Consider the following 27,377-nt stretch of genomic DNA (forward strand, 5'->3'; position numbering starts at 1 on the left):
GCAGTGTATGGAAATAACGACAAGAGACGTTTTGGAAAGTTTATTAAAAATCTTCATCCGACTCTTCTTGTCTTCTCCTCTCCGGGGTCTTCTCCGGGGTCTTCTGCTCTTTTGCTGTCCGCCCTTCTTGTCTTCTCCTCTCCGGGGTCTTCTCCGGGGTCTTCTGCTCTTTTGCTGTCCGCCCTTCTTGTCTTCTCCTCTCCGGGGTCTTCTCCGGGGTCTTCTGCTCTTTTGCTGTCCGCCCTTCTTGTCTTCTCCTCTCCGGGGTCTTCTGCTCTTTTGCTGTCCCCCTCTTCTTGTGTTCTTCTCTCCGGGGTCTTCTGCTGTCCCCTCTTCTGCTGTCCTCTCTTCTTTTCTTCTCCTCTCCGGTCTTCTGCTCTTTTGCTGTCGGCTGTCGGCTGTCTTCTTCCTCCGGTCCTCCTCCTCCGACGTCTCCGCTGATTATGCCTATCTCCGGTCTCTTCAGCTTATTATATAGCCATTAGGGGCGTGGCCCCGATGACGTCATCTGGAGGCCCCGCCCCCTCATGTCACATATGACGTCATCTGTGACATGAGGGGGCGGGGCCTCCAGATGACGTCATCGGGGCCACGCCCCTAATGGCTATATAATAAGCTGAAGAGACTGGAGATAGGCATAATCAGCGGAGACGTCGTCGGAGGAGGACCGGAGGAAGAAGACAGCCGACAGCCGACAGCAAAAGAGCAGAAGACCGGAGAGGAGAAGAAAAGAAGAGAGGACAGCAGAAGAGGGGACAGCAGAAGACCCCGGAGAGAAGAACACAAGAAGAGGGGGACAGCAAAAGAGCAGAAGACCCCGGAGAGGAGAAGACAAGAAGGGCGGACAGCAAAAGAGCAGAAGACCCCGGAGAAGACCCCGGAGAGGAGAAGACAAGAAGGGCGGACAGCAAAAGAGCAGAAGACCCCGGAGAAGACCCCGGAGAGGAGAAGACAAGAAGAGTCGGATGAAGATTTTTAATAAACTTTCCAAAACGTCTCTTGTTGTTATTTCCATACACTGCCTTTTATGGGGTGAATGGGTAGGGGTACAGTGTACCCCATACCCATTCACATAGGGAGGGGGTCCGGGATCTGGGGTGCCCCCTTGTTAAAGGGGGCTTCCAGATTCCGATGAGCCCCCTGCCCGCAGACCCCCACAACCACCGGCCAGGGTTGTGGGGATGAGGCCCTTGTCCTCATCAACATGGGGGCAAGGTGCTTTGAGGTGGGGGGTGCAGAGCTCCCCCTGCCCCAAAGCACCAACACCCCCCCATGTTGAGGGCATGTGGCCTGGTGTGGTCCAGGGGGGGTGGGGCCGCTCGCCCGTCCCCTCCCCTTTCCTGGCCTGCCGGGCTGCATGCTCGGTTAAGGGTCTGGTATGGATCTTGGGGGGGACCCCACGCCGTTTTTTCGGCATGGGGCTACCCTCAAATTCCATAACAGACCCGAAGGGCCTGGTTTGGAACCCTGGGGGGGACCCCACGCCGTTTTTTTCCCATTTTGGCGTGGCGTTCCCCCTCAAGATTCCCACAGCGCAAGTCACCCCGCAAGTCGGATCCGACTTGCGGTGTTGCGGTGCGACCTCCATTCAAATCAATAGGATCCCATAGGGAACCATTGATTTTGAATGGAAGAAAAAAAAACGTATAACGTGGCTTAACGCACGTTAAGCCACGTTATAGCAAAGTTATTCAGCTTTTAGCAGCGTCAGGCGTTTTTAACGCTGTAACGCTGGTCCTCAGAACGCGCAGGTGGTGGGTTCTTGTTGCAGCCTAAAAACGCCTAAGCCACTTACAGCTCAAAAACGTCTGAGTGTGCATGAGGCCATAGAATAACATGGAGGGGCGTTTATAGGCTGCAAAAAGAAAACGCCTGACGCTGCTTACAGCGGCGTTAAAAACGTCCCGTGTGCATGGGGCCTTAACAATGAGATCCTTCTGATTCTTTGGAAGCTGACAGTCAAACTCTAATTGGGGTTATTCAGAGGCACTTTAAATGATGGCAGGTGTGTACTGACTCCTATTTAAAATGAGCGCGAATGTGATTGCTTAATTCTGAACACATCTACATCCCCAGTTAGGAGGGTGTGCACACTTATGCAACCACACTATTTTAGTTTTTTCGTTTTACCCCCCTCTAAAACATTTCAGTTTGTTTTTCAATTAGGTTGTACAGTTTATAGGTCACATTGAAGGTGGAAAAAATAATGAAATTATTTCTTTGTCCCTTTTTTTTTTTTTTTTTTTTACATCACAGAAACCCAACATTTTAACAGGGGGTGTGTTATATCCAATGTAATTTGGCTGGTAATTACTGTCATGCAACTGTAAACCCAAATACATTTTTTTTTTTTTTGTGGTATTAAATTATCACTGGATGTTTTATTTTTTGCTATGCAAAGAGAAATAGAGACAGGGAGGGTACCCCCAATTGTTTGGGACTGTGAATGCCACTAGACACTAAGAAGAATACAACTAAGTAATAAAATAATCAAAACTTTATACACAAAAGAAAGGAATATGCCACAGGTTGATGACGCAACCAGATCGCAACTGGATATACAAGTATGTATATACAAGCTATGTATCTGGTTGCATCATCAACCTGTGCCATATTCTTTCTTTTGTGTATAAAGTTTTGATTATTTTATTACTTAGTTGTATTCTTCTTAGTGTCTAGTGGCATTCACAGTCGCAAACAATTGGGGGTACCCTCCCTGTCTCTACTTACTGAGATGATGGCCACTAACACTAGGTACTAGGGGATGGGACTACATGTCCAACATTTTTGAATGAAAATAACTGTTTCTTTACTTTCTGTTTAAAGAATAAAAATGCAGGACAGCCTTCTAACTATTTTACTGTTTCATTGTCCGAATTTATTTTTGTATTGCATAAAATTCTAAAATAAATTCATGATATGCAGTATATTACAAATACAAATTATCCCTTTATGAAAAGTAGACACACCAAGCTGTTTACCACATTTTTTTGGAAATTAGGAAACATGCTGGTATTGGGGTCATTAAAACATAGAGCTTGATAATGGTGCACTAGATACAGCTCATCATTAATACCATATCCTACACAGAGGGCATAGGTGGTGAAGAGGTTGATGTTCAGGTCACATACAGTGGGAGGATAGAGATGAGTTAACCCCTTCATGACGAAGGGTAAAATAAATCCTAATGCCTGAACACAGCTTTGCAACTTTGTCAGGTGTTGGTAAAGCTGTATATATCATCACAACCGCTTGGTATTTCCAGATGAATTTTAACTTGTGTTTTTTTTTTTTTCCTGGACAAACTTGGCTTTCATTGTGGTAAACTATAATGGATAAATCCTGATTTTTTTATTTTTTACGATCAAAGAAACCTTGGCATACACTGGTAAAAACAATATATATTTTTTAGCTAGCTGTATATTTCTTGCATTTACCTACTACTAAAAAACCCCCTAAATAAATTCTCCTGCGCCTGACGATTGTAGCAATACCACATGTGTGTTATTTGTTTGTACCTGTAGTAGGGCCCAGAAACAATAGTACACATAATGCTTTTTTAGTCTACCTAAAGCACACGGACACTGAAAATAAATTTAAACTGATTGTAAAGTCTGTTTTTGTTTTTTTACCTATTAACTGCTTTAAGACCGCCCGCCGCTCATTTACTGCGGCAGGCAACCTCTCCTGTGTGAACCAACTTAGCCCTACCTGGTGCTGGGGGGCGGGCAAGCGGGGGCCGCCGGTTGCCCCCACTAGGCAGTGGGGATGCCAATGCACGAGGTTGACGGCCGGGCACCCGCGATCGCTCCCCGCTGAGAGAGAAAACACAGCCGATCGTTCTTCTCTCTGAAATGAACACAGAGTGCCTGTGGACCTTCTATATAGGATCACCGGTCTCTTTGATCATTTCACAAGCCCCTCCCCCATACAGTTAGTAAACACTCCCCTAGGCTCACACTTAACCCTTTGATCACCCCTAGGTTAACCCCTTCCTGCCAATGTCATTATTACAGTAACAGTGCATATTTTTAGCACTGATTAGTAATGTGATTGGTCCCCCCAAAGTGTCAAAAATGTCAGTGGTCTGATCTGTCCACCGCAATGTCGCAGTCCTGCTAAAAAACGCAGATTGCCGCCATTACTAGTAAATAAAAAAAAAAAAAAAAAGAATAAAAATGACATACATCTTCCCCTAGTTAGTGATGTGATAACTTTTGCGCAAACCAATCAAACTACGGCTTTTTTTTTTTGTTTTTGTTTTTTTTTTACCAAAAATATGTAGGAGAATACAAATTGGCCTAAAAGAATGAAAACATTTGATTTTTAATCTTTTTTTTTGGGGGGGGGGGTGTTATATAGAAAAACTGCTGGTCTGGGCAAAAGGCTGGGTAATCTGGATCCAGTTGTCACCCAAGTCTGGCCAGCGAGCATGAGCAGACCTCAGCGAGCATGAGCAGACCTCAGCTCCGCGCTAGGTCGATCGTGACATAGCCCCACCGAACGGGGGCCGGCCTGCGAGCTAAACGCCTCGCAAGGTCGCATACGACCAGATCTCAGCCCGAGTCACTGTGTTCCTCCTGGCCGACAGCCCCCCATTTCGATAGCGAGGGGTTCTTTCTTGAGAGGTGCCCAGCCTTTAAGGACCCGGCTGACAGGAAGGCAGCGTCCGTGGCCCGCAATTTGTACACCCTGGCTGCTTTGGAACTGAGGCCGATATTTACCATTGCCCTGGTGTCGCAGACTCTGACGGAATGGGCTAAGCTTTGGCGCCGTGACCTGGAGGGGGAGCAGCTCCCCCCTGCCTTTGTCGAGCTGGCGGACCAGCTGGTCCAGGGGCTGCAGTTTATCTGTGATGCCTCTTTGGATGTGGCTCCCTGGCTCCCCTAGTGTCTCGGCTCTCTTTCGGCAGTCGTCCTTTGGTGTGTCTTTTGGCTCAAATGTTGGTCTGCGGGCCAGACTTCTAAAAAAAAAAAAAAGGCCTTGACCGATCTTCCGTTTCAAGGAGATCACCTGTTTGGCGCTACCCTAGATGACCCTAGATGACAGATTAAATGTCTCACGGGTGGGGGAGAGTACCTTTCTTGCGCTGGCTACTAAGGGCAAGGACCCTCGTTGTAGACGTGGGCCCCTCTCCTTATAAAGGTTTTTTTTTTTTTTTTTGTCCCTCACGGCAGACTGACAAGGGGTCAAAGCCTTTCATGGCCTCCTCTGGAGAATGCAAGCAAACTTGGTCTGGCAAGTCAATAGCGGGCTTCTCCAAACCCGCGGACAAGGCTGCTTCAGCATGAAGGTGCTGGGGTGGGGGAGCATCACTGGTATCTGGGGTGGGTGGACGTCTTCGCTGGTTTTCCGGCCCCGTGGATTTCCCTGGTACAAGACAAGTGGGTCCACAAAGTTATACGGTCTGGCTACAAGATCAAGTTTCATTCTTACCATCTGGAAAGGTTCAGAAGTTCAGAATGGAGTCCATTCGCACGGTGGTGGCTTCTCTGCATCAGGGGGATTCTCTTGCCTCCATCAACATCAAGTATGCTTACCTTCACATGCCAATGTGTGTCGGTCACCAGCGCTTTCTCCGCTTTGCTGTGAAAGAGGAGCATTATCAGTTTGTGGCATTACCCTTTTGCTCTTGACTCCGTTTCTCAAGTCTTCACGAAAGTGTTGGCCCCGGTGCTGATATTGTTATGTCAGCGGGGGATTGCAGTCCTGGCCTACTTGGATGACCTTCTTCTGTGAGCAGAATCTCCTACTGTGCAGGTGGCAAACCCAGAGTTCACCATACGGACCCTGATGGAGTTTAGCTGGATTCTGAATCTTCAGAAGTCTGCCTTGGTTTCTGCCCCGTAACTAGACTATCTGGGTCAGCCTTGAGACTCAGCCTTAGAAAGAGTGCTCCTTCTTCTGGACAAACTCCAGAAGCTGCAGGCTGCAATTCGTCTCCTGCTGTCCAGAAGATGGTCATACCTCCGGACCCTGGACAAGTCCAGACTACCGATCAATGTCCTGGAGCTCTGAGCGATCAGACTGTGCCAGGAAGATTGGACGGATCATCTCCAAGGATGTCCAGTGCGCATTCAATCAGACAATGCCATGGCCGTGGCTTATGTCAATCACCAAGGGGGCTCAAGAAGTGTCCGGATGGCTCTGGAGGTAGCTGACATTCTTAGGTGGGCAGAACGTTTAGTTTCAGCCCTTTCCACCATACACAATAATCCGGAGGTGTTTCATCAGTTTTGTCTCTGGTGGGGCATCCCCAAGGTGGATCTGTTGGTGTCTCGGCTCAACAGAAAGGTGCAGAAGTTCGTGGCACGGTCACAGGATCCTCTGGCGGATGCCACAGTGGCCCGTGGGGTCAGTATCCTCTGATATACGTCTTTCCTACTCTCAAACTTCTGCCAAGACTTCTACGCAGGATCAAGGCAGAAGGCATTCCGGTCACCTTAGTGGCCCAGGACTGGCCTCACCGGGCCTGGTACGCCGATCTGCTGCAGCTGGTCACCGGGGTTCCTTAGAAGCTTCCTCTCAGGGAGGATCTGCTGTCCTCATGTTTAACACTGCTTTGAGATGTCCCAATGGTTAAGAAGATCAGGAGCTTTGTCCGTCAATGATTGAAAGAGAAAACTGGATTTTTGTCCTACTGTAAAATCCATTTCTCTGATGTTCATTGACAGACACAGCACCCACCCCCTCTGTGGAGTTGTATTTTCTTCTGACACTGCTTGTAACAAAACTGAGTACATATAGCAGAGAGGGGGAGTATACCCACTGGTACTTTTTTTTCCGCTTAGTGTCCTACTCCTGTAGGGAGCAGTATAACCCAATGGTTAATAAGATCAGGAGCTGTGTCCGCGAATGAACTTCAGAGAAATGGATTTTACAGTAAGACAAAAATCTAATTTTTTCTAATAAAAATAACAAACCTGTTATACTTACCTGCTCTGTTGTAGTGGTTTTGCACAGAGCAGCTTGGATCATCCTCTTCTCAGGTCCCTCTTCTGCTCTCCTGGCCCCTCCATCCTGTTAAGTGCCCCTCCACAGCAAGCAGCTTGCTATGGGGGCACCTGAGCTAAGTCACAGTTCCCAGTGTCCATTCAGACACAGAGCCCGACCCGGCCCCACCCCCCTCTATCCTGATTGGCTAGCTTAATTTTGATTGACAGCAGTGGCAGCCAATCAGGAGTAAGAATCTCGGATTGGCTGAGACACTCGTGCCCATCGCTGGACAGAGAGGGACCTCCGGTAAGTGTTAGGGGGCTGAGAGGGGCTTCTGCACACAGGTTTTTTATCTTAATACAACCATTGGGACTTTTTTTTTACCTTAATGGAGGGAATGCATTAAGGTAATGAATGTCTTGCCTTTTACAATCATTTATAATTACAATCTAAATACTCTTAACCACTTTACCACCGGAGGATTTTGCTGTCTTCCGTCCAGGCCACTTTTTGCGATTCGGCGCTGTGCGAATCTAACTGACAATTGCGCGGTCGTGCGATGCCGTACCCAAACGAAATTTACATCCTTTTTTTCCCACAAACAGAGCTTTCTTTTGGTGGTATTTGATCACCTGTGCGATTTTTACTTTTTGCGCTATAAACAAAAAAAGAGCGTTTATTTTAAAAAAATAACAATATTTTTAACATTTTTTTTATATGAAATTCCCCCCCAAAAAAATGTAAAAACCAATTTTTTTAAAAATTTTTGGCCAATTTGTTTTCTGCTACCTATGTTTGGTAAAAAAAAATCACAATAAGCGTATTTTGATTGGTTTGCGCAAAAGTTATTGCGTTTCCTAACAAAGGGAAAGATTTCTGTCATTTTTGGTGTTTTTTTTTTAACGCGTAATGGCGGCGATCTGCGATTTTTTTTTTTATGCGGGACTGCGACATTGCGGCAGACAGATCGGACCCTTGACTGACATTTTTGACACTTTTGGGGGTACCAGTGACATTACTGCAGTAATCAGTGCTATACATATGCACTGTTACTGTAAAAATGACACTGGCAGGGAAGGGGTTCATTTTATTGGAGAGGGAGGGGTTAATGTATGCCTGGTGCTTACTGACGTGTGGGGGGGGGAGGGGACTGAGTGAGTCATGGACAGATCGGATGTCCAGCTATGCTGAACAGTCCGATCTGTCACTCCCTGTCACTATGGAGATCCGCCCGCTTGTGTTTACACAGGCGGGCGGATCTCCACACTAGATCCCCGACGATCGGGGGAAGAGCGGCGGCGATCGCCGCTGCTCCTCCCCTGGCCCGACTCCCGCTGTGACTGAAAACAGCGGGAGCGAGCCTCCGGCGGCGCGCAAGCGCCGCCCAGAAGGGGGAGTGTCTGACGACGTAGTACTACGTCGTCAGACGATAACGAGCCACTCTGCCGCAGTAATATTACTGTGGGCGGTGGTAAAGTGGTTAAATGACTATAAAAGTGCAGACTTCTTAATAGATTTATATTTTTTTGCCTAATTAACATTTTATTGCTATGTGTATACACACACACACACACACACACACACACACACACACACACTTATTGTAGATTGTGTCTATGATGTGTTGGTAAAGCTGAATTTTTTTTTTCTGCTCTTTACAAATTAAGGTGTTCTATTTAGCATTGAAGTCACTTCAACATTTTTTGCTGTGAGAAATTACTGGCGTGGTTTCTTTGCTGCTACCTTCAGCGCTTTCATATTCCGAGTCTTAGCTGTGTGGAACAAGGATGAGGGTAAGCACAGACACCATTTTTCTTTTTTTTCTGTAATTTTTCATTTTCGAAAAAAGACAGTAGCAGTATTCACAATGAAATACAGGTTTACATGGCAGCACTTTAGATATGCATCAGTACAGCTGTGGATCCTAGAAAAAAACTCTGAACAGGAGCAATCTTATATCTAAAATGTTCCAGGCTGAAGCAAATACAAGACTGAGAGCCGGTTCACATTTGTGCGGCTGCGGCGTTCGCATGTAATGTCGGAGCGCACTGCTCCTTCATTACATGCGATCGGCTGTGCGGTGCGAGTTTAGCCATACACTTTGTATGGCTAAATTCGCACCGCACCCGCAGCAAACACGCACAGGACCCTTTTTGGCAGCCGCATCAGGATCGGATCGCACAGCGGTTCACACTTGTGCGATCCGATCTTGTGCGAACTGCAAGATCGCACTGCGATATGGGATCAAACTGGGGGTGTCGTTAAGATTACATTGACACCCCCAGCGTATCGCATATGGCAGTGTTTGCGATGCGGGAACAGGCTGCGGATTCGCAGCCTTCCCGCATCGCATAAGTGTGAACCGGGGCTCAAGGACCATCACAGTATTCAGACCTAGGAAGTTGGTATACTTCATCTGCAATAGGTTCCATCAGTATTACCAAGAATAGGTTCCATTTGTATTACCGAGAGTATAAAGTCCAAGAATAGGCTATAAACAACCATGCAGAGAGGCCTAGGAAGGGGGGCGGCAGGCTGTGTCTTGGTATAATCACTAACAAGCATGCACAGACACCATTTTTGACATTTGTTTATAGTACACTGTTTACATGCTAACTAAAGAATTAGGGTACATCTGTCAGTTGTTGAAGAATATCAAACTGTTAATTGAAATATAATGCAGCAACCTTAAGGTGCCTGCACATACCGTCCAGTATCTTGAGGGGCTTTTTGTAGGGAGCAAAGCCTGGGGCACACTAATATGTTAATTCCCACACACTCTAAAACCTTCTAATCATTTTTGGGCTGACCCAGCTCTTCCCGCCTCCGTCAAGTTCTCTCTAGCCAATGAGGCCACTTATCCATTAGGTTTCAATAAATCTCAGGGTGCTCCTGAAGATAATTTCATTATTGTTCATTAAGGGACACAGGCTCAGAAGTAAAAATTTGAAACAAGTTGGTTACACTGCTGTCCCCATGAGGAACTGGGAACTGGAAAATAAAAAAACTATTGGTCAAGTCGGGCATAACCCCCCACACTCCCATCATGCTCCATTTTTTGCTAGTGTCCTATTAGAATGGATGTATTTCCTGTTTGGAAAACGTTTGATTTTTCTTTTTCTACCTCTCCATAAGTTTGGTTACTGAACCTACAGAAGTGGAACCAACTCATGGCTTAAAGTATCTGGGTCTCATTCTGGACAATGTCTTGTGGAAGAAAAACTCTGAACTGAGCAAACTCCCGAGACTGTTCCCAGATCCAGATTTTTCAGTTCAGGAGCTGTCCAACTGTTCCCACCCCTCTGTGTTTGTGATCCATCCCTAATCTTAAGCTATAGAGGGTTTAAATCTCTGCTGGTTCAGCAGGAACTGGCTGAGATTTGAACCATGTATGGGCAACCAGCATGCCGGATTGTACATGCGATTATTGCTAGCAGCCCCTGTCAACACGAACTGTGTGGATATGGGAATCACGCGATTTACTTTCCTTTTAAGAAAATCGCTCCGTCTATGGGTGGCCTTACTTTTCTACAAATTTGATGCAGGATGGCAGTGGGAGGTGTTTAGAATTGGTTTACCAACAGGTTTTTTTGTGTTTGTTAATGTCCAGATCTCTTGTAGGCAGCATAAATTCCCAATTCATATCTGATTTCCTTTTAGTCCTGTATTCGTAAATACACTGCAGGAAACAAATTTTACAGCAAATACAAAAATACTTTTTTATTCATATTAAGACTTATATATTTTAAATATCGACTAGTTCACAGTAATTTTCATGAAGAAAACGTGTATAAAACTATATGTTCCTGTAGGGTTTAAAACACCTTTAGATGAGTAATTGATTTTTGATAGAAAACATGCAGTTTGTTATAGGCAGAAACAGAAAATAGTGATCATTAAGACCATAAGCTTTATTAAAAAAAAAAAAAAGAAAACTAGAAGTGGTGTTTTACAGAGTTGTGACAGTAAAATGAACAGTGTCTGATCATGTCCCTTCAAATATTCGGTTTCATGCAATCTCTCCTGTCTTGCTTTATTATTTCTTTCACCCGCTATTTGTACTTTTCACCTGGTATCCCAGGAGGTGTGCATTCACAGTATTGTGGGGCAGACAAAGCCTGCATAGGTTTTTGTTTGGGAATGCTAATAAAAGCAATTCCAATCAATCGTATATTTGTGTGTGTTCTAAGATGATATGACACATCTGATCAGCTGTTAACAGCAATGAAAAAACAGTGACTGCAAGAATATACCAAAGAAAAAAAAATCATTCTCATCACTAATGCCATAAAGCATAAAGTCACTAGAGATGATGGCTCTAGTTGTATAATACAATGACAGGAGCCTGGAAATCAAGTAAGACAGGCCTGGAATTGTCCCCTGTACCCTGGCTGATCATCTGTACCTACAGTTCCTTCTTCGAGCAAGCATTGCCATAATAAAAAAAAAAACATCTCATAGAGTTGTTTGGGGATGTTGGCTGTAGTGTTAATAATTGCCATGAGCTGAAGTGTGGTTGGCAAAGCTGATGAGACATCTTGTACTCGACCATGTTGCCAGTTTCATAATTTCCATAAAGTTCACCAGTCTCTATACTTCCGTTTCAGAGACCATCACCGCTTTATTTAAAACCCGCTTTCGCTTGGACTTTCCCTTTGACCTGCAGGAACTTCCAGCTTTTGCTGTCATTGGGTAAGTGTCAGCTATATAATTCTTGTTGCTTTGCAGTATTTATCTTTAAAGTGGTTGTAAACCCTCTCCTATACCCAGTGAAGTGAATAGCCTCAAATGATACACAGAGATGAAACAAATCCTCCTACATAAGTCTGCTGTCTTTCCCTTTCTACACTCTTTGGGAAGTGCTGATTGTGTTAGAAATCTTTATTCCTCTTTTAGCAGTGGGTGGGGAGTCTAGGCTTACACTGTGTGAGGGCTGATTGGAGGAAAGGCAAACCCCCTTCCCCCCTGGAGGAATAGACAAGCTCCCTGCTAATCTCCCTCCCCGACACAAATTTTCAGCTACTGTTATCTCATGTGTCTGAAAACTTGTCAGAAGTGACTCGTTGATAATAGAGAAACATCACTTAGAGCTTTGGAGAGAGATAAGTAAACACTACAGAAAGATAAGCTTATATCAAATTTCATGAATGGGGTTTACAACCACTTACTTTGTTTATTGCAATTAACCACTTTTTTGTGATTCAGATATATTTAAGAAGGTAAATACTGGTTGCAGATTTGTTTTTTTTTTTTTGTTTCTTATAATGTTCAGTGGCTTGTAGACTTATGAATATGTGTCTTAGGCCCTTGGTGTTTGAAAAATTGACATTACTTGGTTACTAGTGCGCTATGTAACTCAAGTTATCTGTTACATGATCCCAGCTACAGAATTAAGTAAAGCTAAAAAAACATGTTTATTGTTTTTATGTAAAATGAAGCCCACTCTTTCTGCTGGACAGCTAATTAAACAAGCAGCTATTGTATGTCCCTTTTAACCATTTTGTGGGAATATGGTTGATCATGCCAACATTCTACACCTACAACTGCAGGAATTCTGCTTAACATTGGCACAGATGGAACCTGATATTTAATTTATATTTGATGTCCAGTTCAGTTAGGCTCTTATGAGGGGACATCTGTCCCCGAATCAGAGCCGAAAGCTCATCTGTGTCCCCATCAGAGTCTCCACCACACTGGTTCACACTGACATCTGCGAACCGCTGGGGGTATCAATGTAAAGTTAATGACACACCCAAATCGGTTTGCATGATAGCGATTCCTAAAAGGGTTGACTGCAGATAGGAAATCTGCTTTAAATAGAAGAAAAATCAATTCAGTGGCCCTTTTATAAACCATCTCAACAGTTTATGTCAAATCTAATTATAGCGGAGTTTCAGCGTCAAAATCGAAAACATCGATTTTGGGCCATCCGCTTGCTGAAGGCTACCTGAAAAAGAAATGGATGCTCCCAATTTTTTTTTTCTTGTTGGTCACTTACCTTGATATTGAAGAAAATATACTCGCCTTCCTTCCACTTCCTCCCTCTGCGGCCGCGGCCCGCACCGTCACTTCCGGTTTGCGATGACTCCTGGGAGCTGAACATCATCGCTCTCAGGAGTCAATGCACTGGCCCCGCTCATCACTTCCTATGCAGGCGCGGCATTCCCTGCTAAACCGCTTCTGGGCATGCCCAAAAGCTGTGCAGGGATGCTGCGCTTGCACCGGAAGTGACGAGCGGGGCCGGTGCAGTGCATAGTGGGACTCCGACGTCACCGAAGAGGCCGCAGAAGAGGACGCGCTGGCTTCAGCTGCTGCGCTTGCACCGGAAGTGACGAGCGGGGCTGGTGCAGTGCATTGTGGGACTCCGATGTCACCGAAGAGGCCGCAGAAGAGGACGCGCTGGCTTCAGCTGCCCATACCTGAGATGGCAGTGCTGGAGAAGAACTTTTCAAGGTAAGTATTTCTTCTTACAGGTAAGTGCGACCCAGGACAGTTCAGAGGCTGTCCATTGTGGAATGTACTAGCCCTGACTGTCCCGGGGGTATTTTCATCTAAATTTGACCCCCGAGGCCGGAACTCCGCTTTAAGGGTCGAAGTCTAAAGACTATCAAATTCTCTGCTTTCTGTTTGGATAGATAGGAGTTTTAAGTTAGTTTAACTAAAGCTGGGTTCACACTTGTGCTGTGATGGACATTGCATGTGATTCGCACCGCATTGCTGTGTAGATCAGATGCGATGTCTGTGCCATGCAATTTCAGCCATAAATTTGGACCAAAATGGTGCAGGACCCTTTTTTTGGTCTGCACTGGAATTAGATCTCATGGGTGTTCACACCAATGCGATCCAATTCCTGTACCATTTCATAGTTTGCACTGCGATCTGAAAACCGATTTGGGGGTGTCATTAACTTTACATTGACACCCCCAGTGGTTCGCAGATGTCAGTGTGAACCAGTGTGGTGGAGACTCTGATGGGGACACAGATGTGTTTTTGGCTCTGATGGGGACACAGATGTGTTTTTGGCTCTGATGGGGACACAGATGTGTTTTTGGCTCTGATGGTGACACAGATGTGTTTTTGGCTCTGATGGTGACACAGATGTGTTTTTGGCTCTGATGGTGACACAGATGTGTTTTTGGCTCTGATGGGGACACAGATGTGTTTTTGGCTCTGATGGGGACACGGATGTGTTTTTGGCTCTGATGGTGACACAGATGTGTTTTCGGCTCTGATGGTGACACAGATGTGTTTTCGGCTCTGATGGGGGGGACAGATGTGTTTTCGGCTCTGATGGGGGGCAGATGTGTTTTCGGCTCTGATGGGGGGGGGGGCAGATGTGTTTTCGGCTCTGATGGGGGGGGGGCAGATGTGTTTTCGGCTCTGATGGGGGGGCAGATGTGTTTTCGGCTCTGGGGGGGGGGCAGATGTGTTTTTGGCTCTGATGGGGGGGGGGGGCAGATGTGTTTTTGGCTCTGATGGGGGGGCAGATGTGTTTTTGGCTCTGATGGGGGGGGGGGTTAAGAGATGTTTTTTCGGCTCTGATGGGGGGGGGGGGACATATGTGCTTTCGGCTCTGATGGGGGGGGGGGGACATGGGTGTTTTCGGCTCTGGATGGGGGGGGGGCATATGTGTTTTCGGCTCTGATGGGGGGGGGGAGGAATATGTGTTTTCGGCTCTGATGGGGGGGGGGACATATGTGTTTTCGGCTCTGACGGGGGGGGGAATATGTGTTTTCGGCTCTGATGGGGGGGGGGGGAACATATGTGTTTTCGGCTCTGATGGGGGGGGGACATGTGTGTTTTCGGCTCTGATGGGGGGGGGCAGATGTGTTTTCTGCTCTGATGGGGGGGGGCAGATGTGTTTTCTGCTCTGATGGGGGGGGGGGCAGATGTATTTTCAGCTCTGATGGGGGGACATATGTGTTTTCGGCTCTGATGGGGGGGGGGCAGATGTGTTTTCTGCTCTGATGGGGGGGCAGATGTGTTTTCTGCTCTGATGGGGGGGGCAGATGTGTTTTCTGCTCTGATGGGGGGGCAGATGTGTTTTTGGCTCTGGTGGGGGGGGGGGGCAAATGTGTTTTTGGCTCTGATGGGGGGGGGCAAATGTGTTTTTGGCTCTGATGGGGGGGGGGCAAATGTGTTTTTGGCTCTGATGGGGGGGGGCAGATGTGTTTTTGGCTCTGATGGGGGGGCAGATGTGTTTTTGGCTCTGATGGGGGGGCAGATGTGTTTTTGGCTCTGATGGGGGGGCAGATGTGTTTTTGGCTCTGATGGGGGGGGGGGGACATATGTGTTTTCGGCTCTGACGGGGGAGGGGGAATATGTGTTTTCGGCTCTGATGGGGGGGGAACATATGTGTTTTCGGCTCTGACGGGAGGGGGGGGACATGTGTGTTTTCGGCTCTGATGGGGGGGGGGGGACATGTGTGTTTTCGGCTCTGATTGAAGGGGACATGTGAGTTTTCGGGTCTGATTGGGGGGGACATGTGTGTTTTCGGCTCTGATTGGGGGGGACATGTGTGTTTTCGGCTCTGATTGGGGGGGACATGTGTGTTTTCGGCTCTGATTGGGGGGGACATGTGTGTTTTCGGCTCTGATTGGGGGGGACATGTGTGTTTTCGGCTCTGATGGGGGGACATATGTGTTTTCTGCTCTGATGGGGGGGCAGATGTGTTTTCTGCTCTGATGGGGGGGGGCAGATGTGTTTTCTGCTCTGATGGGGGGGGGCAGATGTGTTTTCTGCTCTGATGGGGGGGGGGGGGGCAGATGTGTTTTCAGCTCTGATGGGGGGGGGGGGCAGATGTGTTTTCAGCTCTGATGGGGGGGCAGATGTGTTTGCGGCTCTGATGGGGGGGGGCAGATGTGTTTTCGGCTCTGATGGGGGGGCAAATGTGTTTTTGGCTCTGATGGGGGGGCAAATGTGTTTTTGGCTCTGATGGGGGGGCAGATGTGTTTTTGGCTCTGATGGGGGGGCAGATGTGTTTTTGGCTCTGATGGGGGGGCAGATGTGTTTTTGGCTCTGATGGGGGGGCAGATGTGTTTTTGGCTCTGATGGGGGGGACACAGATGTGTTTTTGGCTCTGATGGGGGGGACACAGATGTGTTTTTGGCTCTGATGGGGGGGGACACAGATGTGTTTTTGGCTCTGATGGGGGGGACACAGATGTGTTTTCGGCTCTGATGGGGACAGATGTGTTTTCGGTTCTGATGGGGAGGACAGATGTGTTTTCGGTTCTGATGGGGAGGACAGATGTGTTTTCGGTACTGATGGGGAGGACAGATGTGTTTTCGGCTCTGATGGGGGCACAGATGTGCGGAAAGGCTCTGATGGGATTTTTTACATTTTATTAATTTATAAAACATTTTTTCGGCCTGCGAATATCTGTAAAATCTACAATGTGGCCCTTGGGCTGAAAAGTTTGGAGACCCCTGCTCTAGAACAAGTAATGACACAAATGTCAATGATGGCTCTCATTTCTGTCAATATGTACAGAATCCTATGGTTAATATTCTGGACAGCTAAAGCTGCCTGTAAAAGATGCCTTTCCTTTCAGTGCAAGAACACAAAATTCAGTGCAAGAACACAAAATTCACCAAGTCTACCCCAAAGTCATTTTCTTGATGAAGGGGTGCCTCACTCTTAAGTGTGAGAAGGGACGTGTGACAGTTTGCATTCCTCTAGGTCACTGATGTCCCAGACCTTTGGGTTGGTGATTTTCAAGGGTAAAAATGTATATTTTCAAACTTTACCACCTTACCTTTTCTTCTCTCAAACCAGGTAAAATCTGCCCAAAGACAATCGGAACAGTCAGAATTGCAAACTGCCTCAATCATCTTTTATCCTAGGGAGTGGTCAATCCAGTCCCTCTGGAAGACCGGTTCAAAGGATTCTATTTAAACCTGTTCACAGTACCAAAACCCAATGGGGTATTTATCCTATTCAGGACTTAAAATTGCTATACATGTACCTTTTTGTTTTCCAAATTTTCACATGGTATCTGCATGGTCAGTAATTGCCTCTCTTGAGACACAGGAAATACCTGGCATCAGTAGATGTTTAAGATGCCTACCTACACATTCCTATTTACCCACCTCATCCGCTCTTTCTGTGCTTTGCAGAGACACATTCCAATTGATCGCACTGTCATTTGGCTTATTCTCTGCCCCAGAGGCGTAACTAGAACCTTCAGGGCCCTGGTGCAAGAAACCATGAAGGGCCCCCTGGCCGGGGCCCTTCCCTTCAAGCCTGGGGCTCTTCCCACTGATCCTGGGGCCCTTTACTCTCATTTCAGGGCCCTTTATTACGGTCCCGCAGGGGGACCCTTTCACAAGTTCTGCACTGGGCCCCCTTCCTGCCATCTTGGGGCCTCCCAATGGTGGTGGAATGCCAGGACCCCGGTCGCAAGTGTGACCTTTGTGATCCTGGAAGTTAACCCACTGGTGTCAGTAGTTTTTATTTTTTGGTATTATAATTTAATTAGTTTTTATCATTTTTTTACAATGTCACTGACTATGACTCTGTCCATTCAGAAAAGGAAGGAACTGGTAAATGACATATTTACTGATCCCTTCCTGGTTCTCTATTGTGACACATCCCCTGCAGCAGCCGACAGGAGAGGGGAGGGAGCACAGTGGGGGGGGGGGCAGCACAGTAGGGGCGGGGGACCAGGGGAGCACACAGGGGCCCAAAGACAGCAGAACACAAGTGAAGTGGATAGGAGGAGTGGCGCGGGCAGCATACAGAGTAACCAATCTCCTCCATTTTCCTCCTGCAGTTACAGGAGGAAAAAGGAGGACAGTGATTCATCTACATGCTGCCCCCGTCACCCCTCCTATCCAGGTGTACAGGTGAGCTGCATGGGCCCCCTGGAGCATGGGGCCCGGTTGCGATTGCAACCCCTGCAACCCCTGTAGTTACGCCCCTGCTCTGCCCCCAGAGCACTCACAAGGTGCTTGCACTCCCACTTGAGCTCTTAAGAAGTCTGGGCATCCAGGGCACAGGATACCTAGATTACCTTCTTTTGAGGGATTCTTCAGGCCTTTGGTTGGATTATCAACTTCAAAAGTCTGCGCTCCCCAGCCTCCCCTTTGTCTGAAATACTTAGGACTCATTCTGGACACAACCCAGGATGAAGTTTGCCTTTTCGCTTCGCAAACAAACTTCCCTCTCTACTATCCCATACTTGGACCTTAAGAGCAAAAAACATCCCTCGAGGAGATTCTTCATAGGGTCCTGGGTCTTATGGATTTTTATTTGAAGCAGTTTCACAAAAGACCAGGGGGAGCAAAACTCACTATCAACATCCTGGAACTCAGAGCAAAAAAAAAAAAAAAAAACTAGCTTTGCGTTACTAGACCTCACTTCATCCGGGACACCTGATCAGGATTTTCAGAGCACATGGGCTGCTAATGTCAGTGGCTGCATGCAGGGTGAATATCTCCTAAATCGTGCAGGTTTAGGAGATATTCATTTTACCTACAGGTAAGCCTTTATTATAAGCTTACCTGTGGGTAAAAATCACCAAGCGGGGTTTACAACCGCTTTAAGCCAGCCTCACATAGTCCCATCTCCTGTCATGCCTAACTAGTATCTTGGGAGTTTGGACTCTTTTTCCTTAGCTCTGATGTAAAAACCCATATTAATTTTTTTCTACATTTTTTTTTTTTCTCCTCTTCTATCCAGATCATTTTCACACCGGTAACCTCAATTAAGGCCCCTAAAAGGCGGCTTTCACTTGTCTTTTTACAGGAGCTATCTTGTACTGCTAATTCTCAGCCATGCTTTGGAGGTCATACAATCGTGGGGCTAATTTGAAATATTACCCCAGGGCACTGGGCTCTGCCAATGGCACTTTGTGGATCTTAGCCTACTGTGTTAGTTTGCTACAGAGTTTTCTGCAGGTACTGTGCTGTGGAAAAACTTCAGCTGTGACGCAGTCTCTGGAAAATCACTTTGTTAATATACAGTGGGTACGGAAAGTATTCAGACCCCCTTAAATTTTTCACTCTTTGTTATATTGCAGCCATTTGCTAAAATCATTTAGGTTCATTCTTCTTCCTCATGAATGTACACATAGCACCCCATACTGACAGAAAAACACAGAATTTTTTACATTGTTGCTGATTCTACTGCTTGTGGAAGAGAATTCCACATCCTTACTGCTCTGACAGTAAAGAATCCCTTACGTATTTTAAGGTTAAACCGTTTTTCCTCTAGTTTTAGTGAGTGGCTACGTGTCTTATTGTATTCCCTTTCTCTGAAAAGTTTGTTCCTTATGCTAGGGTCATCACCAGTACAGTATTTGTACATTGATATCATATCCCCCCTCAAGCGTCTCTTCTCCAGAGAGAATAAGTTCAATGCTTGTAGTTTTTCCTCATAGCTAATGTCCTCCATTCCCCTAATTATTTTTGTTGCCCTTCTCTGGACTCGCTCCAGCACATCCTTCCTGAGGAGTGGTGCCCAGAACTGGACGGAATACTCCAGATGTGGCCAGACCAGAGTATTGTAGAGTGCGAGAATAATCTCTTTATTTCTGGAGTAAATCCCCTTTTTTTTTATACATGCCAGTATTTTGTTGGCTTTGCTTGCAGCGGCTTGGCATTGCATGCCACTGCCAAGCCTGTTGTCCACTAGGACCCCCAGGTCCTTTTCCATCTTAGATTCACCCAGAGGTTCCTCCCCTAGTGAGTAGCTTTCTTTGGTGTTTCTGACGCCCAAGTGCATTACTTTATATTTTTCAACATTAAACCTCATCTGCCATGTCGTTGCCCACCCCATTACTTTGTTCAGGTCCGCTTGTAAGGTTTCCACATCCTGCATCGAAGATATTGGCATGCTTAGTTTAGTATCATCTGCAAATACAGAGCTTGTGCTAGATATCCCCTCCTCTAGGTCGTTTATGAAAAAATTAAGCAGGATTGGTTCCAGGACAGAACCTTGGGGGACCCCACTTTCCACACCGGCCCAATCTGAGTACTCCCCATTTATCACCACCCTCTGGTCTCTCCCTTGGAGCCAGTTCTCTATCCAGGTACCTATGATCCATACCAACGTACCTTAGTTTGTACAGTAAGCGTTTGTAGGGAACTGTGTCAAATGCCTTTGCAAAGCCCAGATACACCACATCCACAGGCTTTCCTTTGTCTAGATGGCAACTCACTTCATCGTAGAAGGTTAATAGATTGGTCTGGCAAGAACAATTTTTCATGAATCCATGCTGATTACTACTAATAATACTGTTCTCATTACTAAAGTCTTGTATGTAGTCTCCTAACATCTCCTCCAAAATCTTGCAGACTACTGATGTTAGGCTGACCGGCATATAGTTACCCGGGATATATCTCGGCCCTTTTTTAAATTTTGGTACCGCGTTGTCTTTTTTCCAATCAGCTGGCACCATACCCGTCTGTAGACTATCCTTAAAGATCAAGAATAATGGTCTGGCTATCACCTGGCTGAGCTCTTTAGGAATCCTTGGGTGCAAGCCATCCGGTTCCAGTGATTTATTTATGTTAAGTTTCTCTAGTTTAGTTCTAAGTCTATCTTCTGTTAGCCATGGCGGTACTTCCTGAGGTGTATTATTTAATTTAGCATTACAAGCTGGGTTAGTGTAGGCCCCCAATTCTTTTGTGAAGACTGAAGAGAAAAAATTAACACTTTCGCCTTCTCTCTGTCCTCTGTGGCCAGATTCCCTTCATCGTCTTTTATAGGGCCAATGTGTTCTGGCTTTGCTTTCTTACTATTTATATACTTAAAGAATTTCTTGTTTTTTTTGTACTCTCTTCTGATATATGTCTCTCATGTTCTTTTTTAGTCACCTTGATTTCGTCTTTACATTTCTTATTACACTCTTTGTAATGCTTGAATGCTGCCAATGACCCCTCAGCCTTGTATTTTTTGAAGGCCTTTTCTTTAGTATTAATATGCATTTTTATGTTGGAGTTTAGCCACCCAGGGTTTAGTTTTGCTCTTTTAATTTTATTTCCCTTTGGAATGCACTGGCCAATCCCTTTGTTTAGTATGCTATTGAAGCACTCCCATTTTTCCTCCATGTTCTTTGTTCCCAGGGTTCTATCCCATTTTATATTTTCTAGCAAAGAGCGCAGTTTTGGGAAATTGGCTATTTTGAAATTCAGTGTCCTTATATTACCCTTGTGTTTCCTGTTACAATGAATAATACTGAAACTTATTGACCTATGGTCACTGTTTCCTAAGTTGCCCCGTATTTCTATAGCCGTGAGCAGGTCTGTATTGTTGGTAATCAGTAGGTCTAGTACCGCATTGTTTCTTGTTGTTAGGTTTACCATCTGACCCATGAAATTGTCCTGCAAAACATTTAGGAACTGCTGAGTCATGGATGAATGTGTGGTTCCTTCTGCCCAGTCTATATCTGGATAATTAAAGTCCCCCATTATAATGACATTTCCCATCCTTGCTGCCACTCCTGCATTTTGGTGCTTTCCAGGCCCTGTATCAGTAGCTGCAGACCACTGGTGTGCCCTAGTCTCTAAGTTCTCTCATACATATTGGGCTTTTTCTTTGTGTATCTTTGGAATCCCTTTCTGCACCCCTCTGGACTAAGGTTTTGAGGGTTACAATATTCTGTTACCTTCCCTCTTTTGGCTCTGTATCATAATGCTAGCCACACCTTGGTGTGCTCTGTCAGAAGCAGAACACTCTCCTACTCTAGATATGTGGCACAACTCACACTATGTCCAGTCTCTTCATGCACATCTAGTAAATATAACCTCTGGTCTAGAACTGTGTCCTGCTTTTCCACTTCTGTTTGCAGTCTGTGCTTCTATCATCTGTGCTTTGTCTGGCATGTGTATTTGGGAACTTAATTGGCCTCTGATAGGCCACAGGCACTTACAAGCATTTTTACATATTTAGAGATTGATACCCCCTCTGCTATACCTAGTCTCCAAGAATTTATCTGAGTAGACTGACTATACTGCAAAATTCTTCAGTTGATGCTGTTCTGCACCTTTTATATTTATGCATTGTTTTCTTTTTGGTGTTGCAATGGTTAAGGTTGGGGAAACTGAATGCTGACATCATCCACTAGGTACAGTTTGGCGTACGCATGCTGTATGTTCTTTCCCCCTCTTTTTCAGCATTGAAGAAGCTCCATCATGTTGGGGTTCCCGTTTTGACAGAACTATTAAATCTTCCAGTCCCTTGCTTGGATCCACACCCTACCTGTTGTGACTCAATCATTTTTGGCCACTTGCTACCCTCACCAACATTAGGTACTTGGGTTTGTGAATATGCTAGACATTGCCTCACTTTGGGCCTAGTTGCACAGAGGTCAGCCACACTGTAACAGGTGACCTCGGCCTTCACTTCCCAATTACCAAAAGCAGCAATTTCTTGGCTCTCTAAGAAGAAATGGATGCTTGCAACAAAGATCCTTGGACCCCTATTACTATAAGGTCAGGTTCATCCTTTCTGAAGTCTTTCGGCCCCTGTGTGCAGCTCCTCGCCTGACAGAAGCCGGTCCCTCTGACCGGCTTCTGTTGAAGAGAATGCTGAAAAACAGCTGGGCTGAACAAAAAAAAAAAACTTGCTGTGTGTACCCAGCATTTTACAACTCCGGGAAGTGAGTTGCAGCCTTCATATACAACCAAAAGAGCCTTGATTTACACTTTTAATTTTTTTTTTGTGTGTGCACAGTTATTACACAATTCTACTTGTATTGGTTTAAAGTAGTGATCGACCGATACTGTTTTTTCGTTGCCGATACCGATATATTGCCGATCACATATCGGTATTGGCCGATATTTTCACACATTTAAAATTTTGCAAAATAAACACAAATTTTGTGCAAAAAAGTGCACTTGCAGGGACGTCAGTTTCACATCATCTGATTGTGCATCAATGGATAAATAAACTGCTGAAGTACTGCACTCACTCACTGCAATAAATCACTACTGCAGTGCAGTCAGTGCAAAACTACTAGGAAAAAAAGCTAGACAAGACAACAGCTACACAGTGGATTGGACTGGAGTCAGTGGAAAAAAAGCTAGGCAACAGCTAGACATTGGATTGGATTCTTTGCAGTAGGGCACTCACTGCAACTACGGCAGTTAGTGCAAAACTGCTAGAAAAAAAGGTAGACAACAGCTACACAGTGGGTTGGACTGGAGTCAGTGGACTACCTCTGCAGTAGGGCACTCACTGCAACTACAGCAGTCTGTGCAAAACTTCTTGAAAAAAAGCTAGGCAACAGCTAGACATTGGATTGGAGTCACTCAGTGGACTACCTCTACAGTAGGGCACTCACTGCAACTACAGCAATTTGTGCAAAACGTCTTGAAAAAAAAGCTAGGCAAAAGCTAGACATTGGATTGGACTCTTTGCAGTAGGGCACTCACTGCAACTACTGAAGTCAGTGCAAAACTGTAGAAAAAAAGCTAGGCAACAGCTGCACAGTGTATTGGACTGGAGTCAGTGCACTACCTCTGCAGTAGGGCAATCACTGCAACTACAGCAGTCAATGCAAAACTGCTTGGAAAAAAAGCTAGGCAACAGTTAAACAGTGGATTGGATTGGATTCACTCAGTGGACTACCTCTGCAGTAGGGCACTCACTGCAACTACAGCAGTCTGTGCAAAACTTCTTGAAAAAAAGCTAGGCAACAGCTAGACATTGGATTGGAGTCACTCAGTGGACTTCCTCTGCAGTAGGGCACTCACTGCAACTACAGCAGTCAGTGCAAAACTGCTAAAAAAAAAAGCTAGGCAACAGCTAGACAGTGGATTGGATTAGAGTCACTCAGTGGACTACCTCTGCAGTAGGGCACTCACTGCAACTACTGCAGTCAGTGCAAAACTGCTAGAAATAGGCTAGGCAACAGCTAGACATTGGATTGGATTGGACTCTTTGCAGTCGGGCACTCGCTGCAACTACTGAAGTCAGTGCAAAACTGCTAGAAAAAAAGCTAGGCAACAGCTACACAGTGGATTGGACTGGAGTCAGTGGACTACCTCTGCAGTAGGGGCACTCACTGCAACTACAGCAGTCAGTGCAAAACTGCTAGAAACAAAGCTAGGCAACAGCTAGGCATTGGATTGGAGTCACTCAGTGGACTACCTCTACAGTAGGGCACTCACTGCAACTACAGTAGTCAGTGCAAAACTGCTAGAAAAAAAGCTAGGCAACAGCTAGACAATGGATTGGACTCTTTGCAGTAGGGCACTCACTGCAACTACAGCAGTCGGTGCAAAACTGCTAGAAAAAAAGCTAGACAGTAGACTGGAGTGGACAAGATTCGTTTCAATACTCCCAGTTAAGTAGAACAATATTATAATGCAGAAAGCAGAACATTTCAGCATGTCCATGGTCACCTGTTAAAGGTCTTCTGTTTTGTTCATACAATGCTGCCACTTCATAAACACACTCAGGAGGGAGTGGAGGACATAGGAGCAGAGAGAGAGAGGTATCTTCTAGCATGGGAAGCAAGTCTTTTGTAGCGTGCCTCATTTTCTTTCCAGCACTGAAGAGGATCACTTCTGTCAATTACTGCTTCTTTCAAATAGAGATGAAGTTCATCATCCAGGCTCATAGTTGCAGATTCAGAAGAAATTGAATCCTCCGCATGAGGCCCCAATAAAACACTGAAAATGTCCAGATGTATGCGATGACGATGAAGAAGATTCTCTTCTGTTCGTTGACGTATTGTTGGACATTTTCCTGTTTTTGCTGCATGCTGCTCTTCATAAAAATAGTGTTCTGAACTTGTCTTTTTGGCAGGAACCTTCTGCACCTCCTGTTGAATATCTTTTGTCAGCCATTGTTTTGCCTTAGCCAATACATCATCAGAAGAGAAAGCATTGTCCTTGTATCGAGGATTCAAAAGACTTGCAAGCACAACATTTTTAATCTCTTCATGCTTCTCAAAACATATATCAATCAAAGCTTTTTGGCTTGACAGACCATCATTTGAAAGTTGGAGGGTGTTGTGTGCCATGACACAGAGGTCTGACATATCAGCAAGCCTCATTCCTTTCCGCATGTTTGCTCCACTGTCACGAAGTTGCACAAGCATCACTCTGTCTTTGTTAATTCCCCATTCTTCAACCATGCTTAGAAACATTTCTCTACTGTACTCAGTGTGGGATCCTTGCATCATTTTTGTATTCAACACCAATTGCCTTTTTGTCTATTCGCGGTCAATGAAGTGGCATGTAAGAATCATTAGTGACTCTGACTCGGTTTGTGACCAGCAGTCCGTCGTGAATGAGAGTGAGTTGCCAGCATTCTTTGGTTGCAACATTGACTTTATTTAACCAAAGACGCTTTTGGTGAAGCTTTGCCAGCATTTCCGTTCGATAATACTGCTCACTCTTCAGTGTGTAGCTTGGCTCAAGTATGGACATCAACCGTTGAAATCCTGAGTCAGACACCATTGTAAATGGCTGGTTATCAGTGACAATCATCTCTGTGATTACTCTGTCCAGCAGTTGGGATCTTCCATCTGAATCTAGACAGTGACGTGTTTTTTTTCACAAACATATCTGTTATTGTTGCCTGGGATAGTGGAGGAGGTATTAATCAAAATCACATTGGTATTCATTTTGTTTTTTCTGTGCTGCATGATACAATTCAATATGATGAATTCTTAGATGGGCCCAAAGATTTGACGTATTTTTGTTTTTTGCAGTTACTGATCCCATGCTTATTTTGTTTGTACATGTTTTGCACACTGCTGCTTTTCCTGGAGAAGGTTGAGATGACAAATAGTCCCAGACCACACTTTTACTTTTTCTCTCCTCATCCATCACCATTTCAATTTGAAAGACACAAAAAAGTTTTTAAAAAAATGGCACCCTGTTGTGGGTTGGTGGCTGACGCCTGGCAGTGTGGGTTGCTTGCTGGCACCCTGTTGTAGGTTTGTGCCTGACACCTAGCAGTGTGGGTTGCTTGCTGGCACCCTGTTGTGGGTTGGTGGCTGACACCTGGAAGTGTGGGTTGCTTGCTGGCACCCTGTTTTGGGTTGGTGGCTGACGCCTGGCAGTGTGGGTTGCTTGTTGGCATCCTGTTGTGGGTTTGTGACTGACGACTGGCAGTGTGGGTTGCTTGCTGCACCCTGTTTTAGGTTTGTGGCTGACACCTGGCAGTGTGGGTTGCTTGCTGGCACCCTGTTGTTGGTTTGTGGCTGACGCCTGGCAGTGTGGGTTGCTTGCTGGCACCCTGTTGTGGGTTGGTGGCTGACGCCTGGCAGTGTGGGTTGCTTGCTGGCACCCTTTTGTGGGTTGGTGGCTGACGCCTGGCAGTGGGGGTTGCTTGTTGGCACCCTGTTGTGGGTTGGTGGCTGATGCCTGGCTGTGTGGGTTGCTTGCTGGCACCCTGTTGTGGGTGGCTTGCCGGAACACTGTGGCGGCTGGCTGGATGGGTTGGTGTCACCCTGTTATGGGTGGCTTGCAGGAACACTGTGTTTTGAACCTTTGAAAACGTCTTCTAGAACGAAACGTCGTTAGGTCACGGCATGCTGACGTCATCCCTGGAAGCGTTCCGAGTGAGCGGATGTGTTTTGCCGTCCGGCCGGCGGCTTTACATGCTCGTTTTTCTTTTGGAATGTAAGTGTAATTCTTTTAATCCATTAAACTAGTTGTTACGATTTTACACTATTGGCGTTTTCCTTTTATTTGGGATTGGCCTGTCTTACCTGCTGGGAACATCCTCTAACCTGACTCTGGTACCTGAGACTGCCTGCTATTAGTGCTGTATGCTGGAGGAGCATATTTGGCCAGATCCTATCTTGAGTGATATATTACCTTGGTCTGGTAAGGGGCTCAGAGTTTCATTGTTGGCGTTCCTGGTGTGTTTAGGATCCTTCTTATTTCTGCCGTTTTTATTCCTAAATCTGGTAAGAGGCTATTAAATCGGTGGTGGTTCTCCTTCCTTCTTTGATTCTCCAACACTGGGATTGTCATTTATGTCCTTATACTATAAATTTCTGGTAAGCAGTTTCACAACTGGTGACGGATACTCACACCTTCATGTGGTGTAATTTTTAAGGTGTTTATCATTAACACTTAGTGTTACGGTATTATGCTATGGAGTTTTCTCTTTCTTTCTATGATTTATGACACCAAATTTTGAGTGTCCAACACACGATTTTCCACAATCAAGTCAGCCCTGCATGTGAATCTCAGCAATTATTGATTGCCTATTCGGTAAGCATATTACCTAAGAGACTCTGGATTGCTAGAGCGTTGATTTACATCACTCTACAATACATTCACGTTTACACATTGGGACGTTTTTCGGACATTGATTTGTTCTACATCATTTAGCGCGACTTATTTATATATATAGGAACACTGTGTTGGCTGGCTTGGTGTCACCCTGTTATGGGTGGCTGGCTTGCAGGAACACTGTGGTGGCTGGCTGGCTTGCAGGAACACTGTGGTGGCTGGCTGGGTAGGTGTCAC

The 27,377-nt window shown here is 45.7% G+C and overlaps 1 protein-coding gene across 2 annotated transcripts in view; it reads left to right on the forward strand.

Moving 5' to 3' along the window:
- Positions 1-27,377, forward strand: part of CLCN2 (chloride voltage-gated channel 2) — a 684,072-nt gene that overhangs the window by 306,800 nt on the left and 349,895 nt on the right. For both annotated transcript variants that reach the window (XM_082249904.1, XM_082249905.1), the window contains exons 8-9: positions 8,604-8,729; positions 11,544-11,628. In XM_082249904.1, coding sequence (XP_082106030.1) covers positions 8,604-8,729; positions 11,544-11,628 — 211 coding nt within the window. The remainder of the gene's footprint in view (positions 1-8,603; positions 8,730-11,543; positions 11,629-27,377) is intronic.

This window comes from Pelophylax lessonae, assembly GCF_965119305.1.
Source record: "Pelophylax lessonae genome assembly, chromosome: 3".
NCBI lineage: Eukaryota > Metazoa > Chordata > Amphibia > Anura > Ranidae > Pelophylax > Pelophylax lessonae.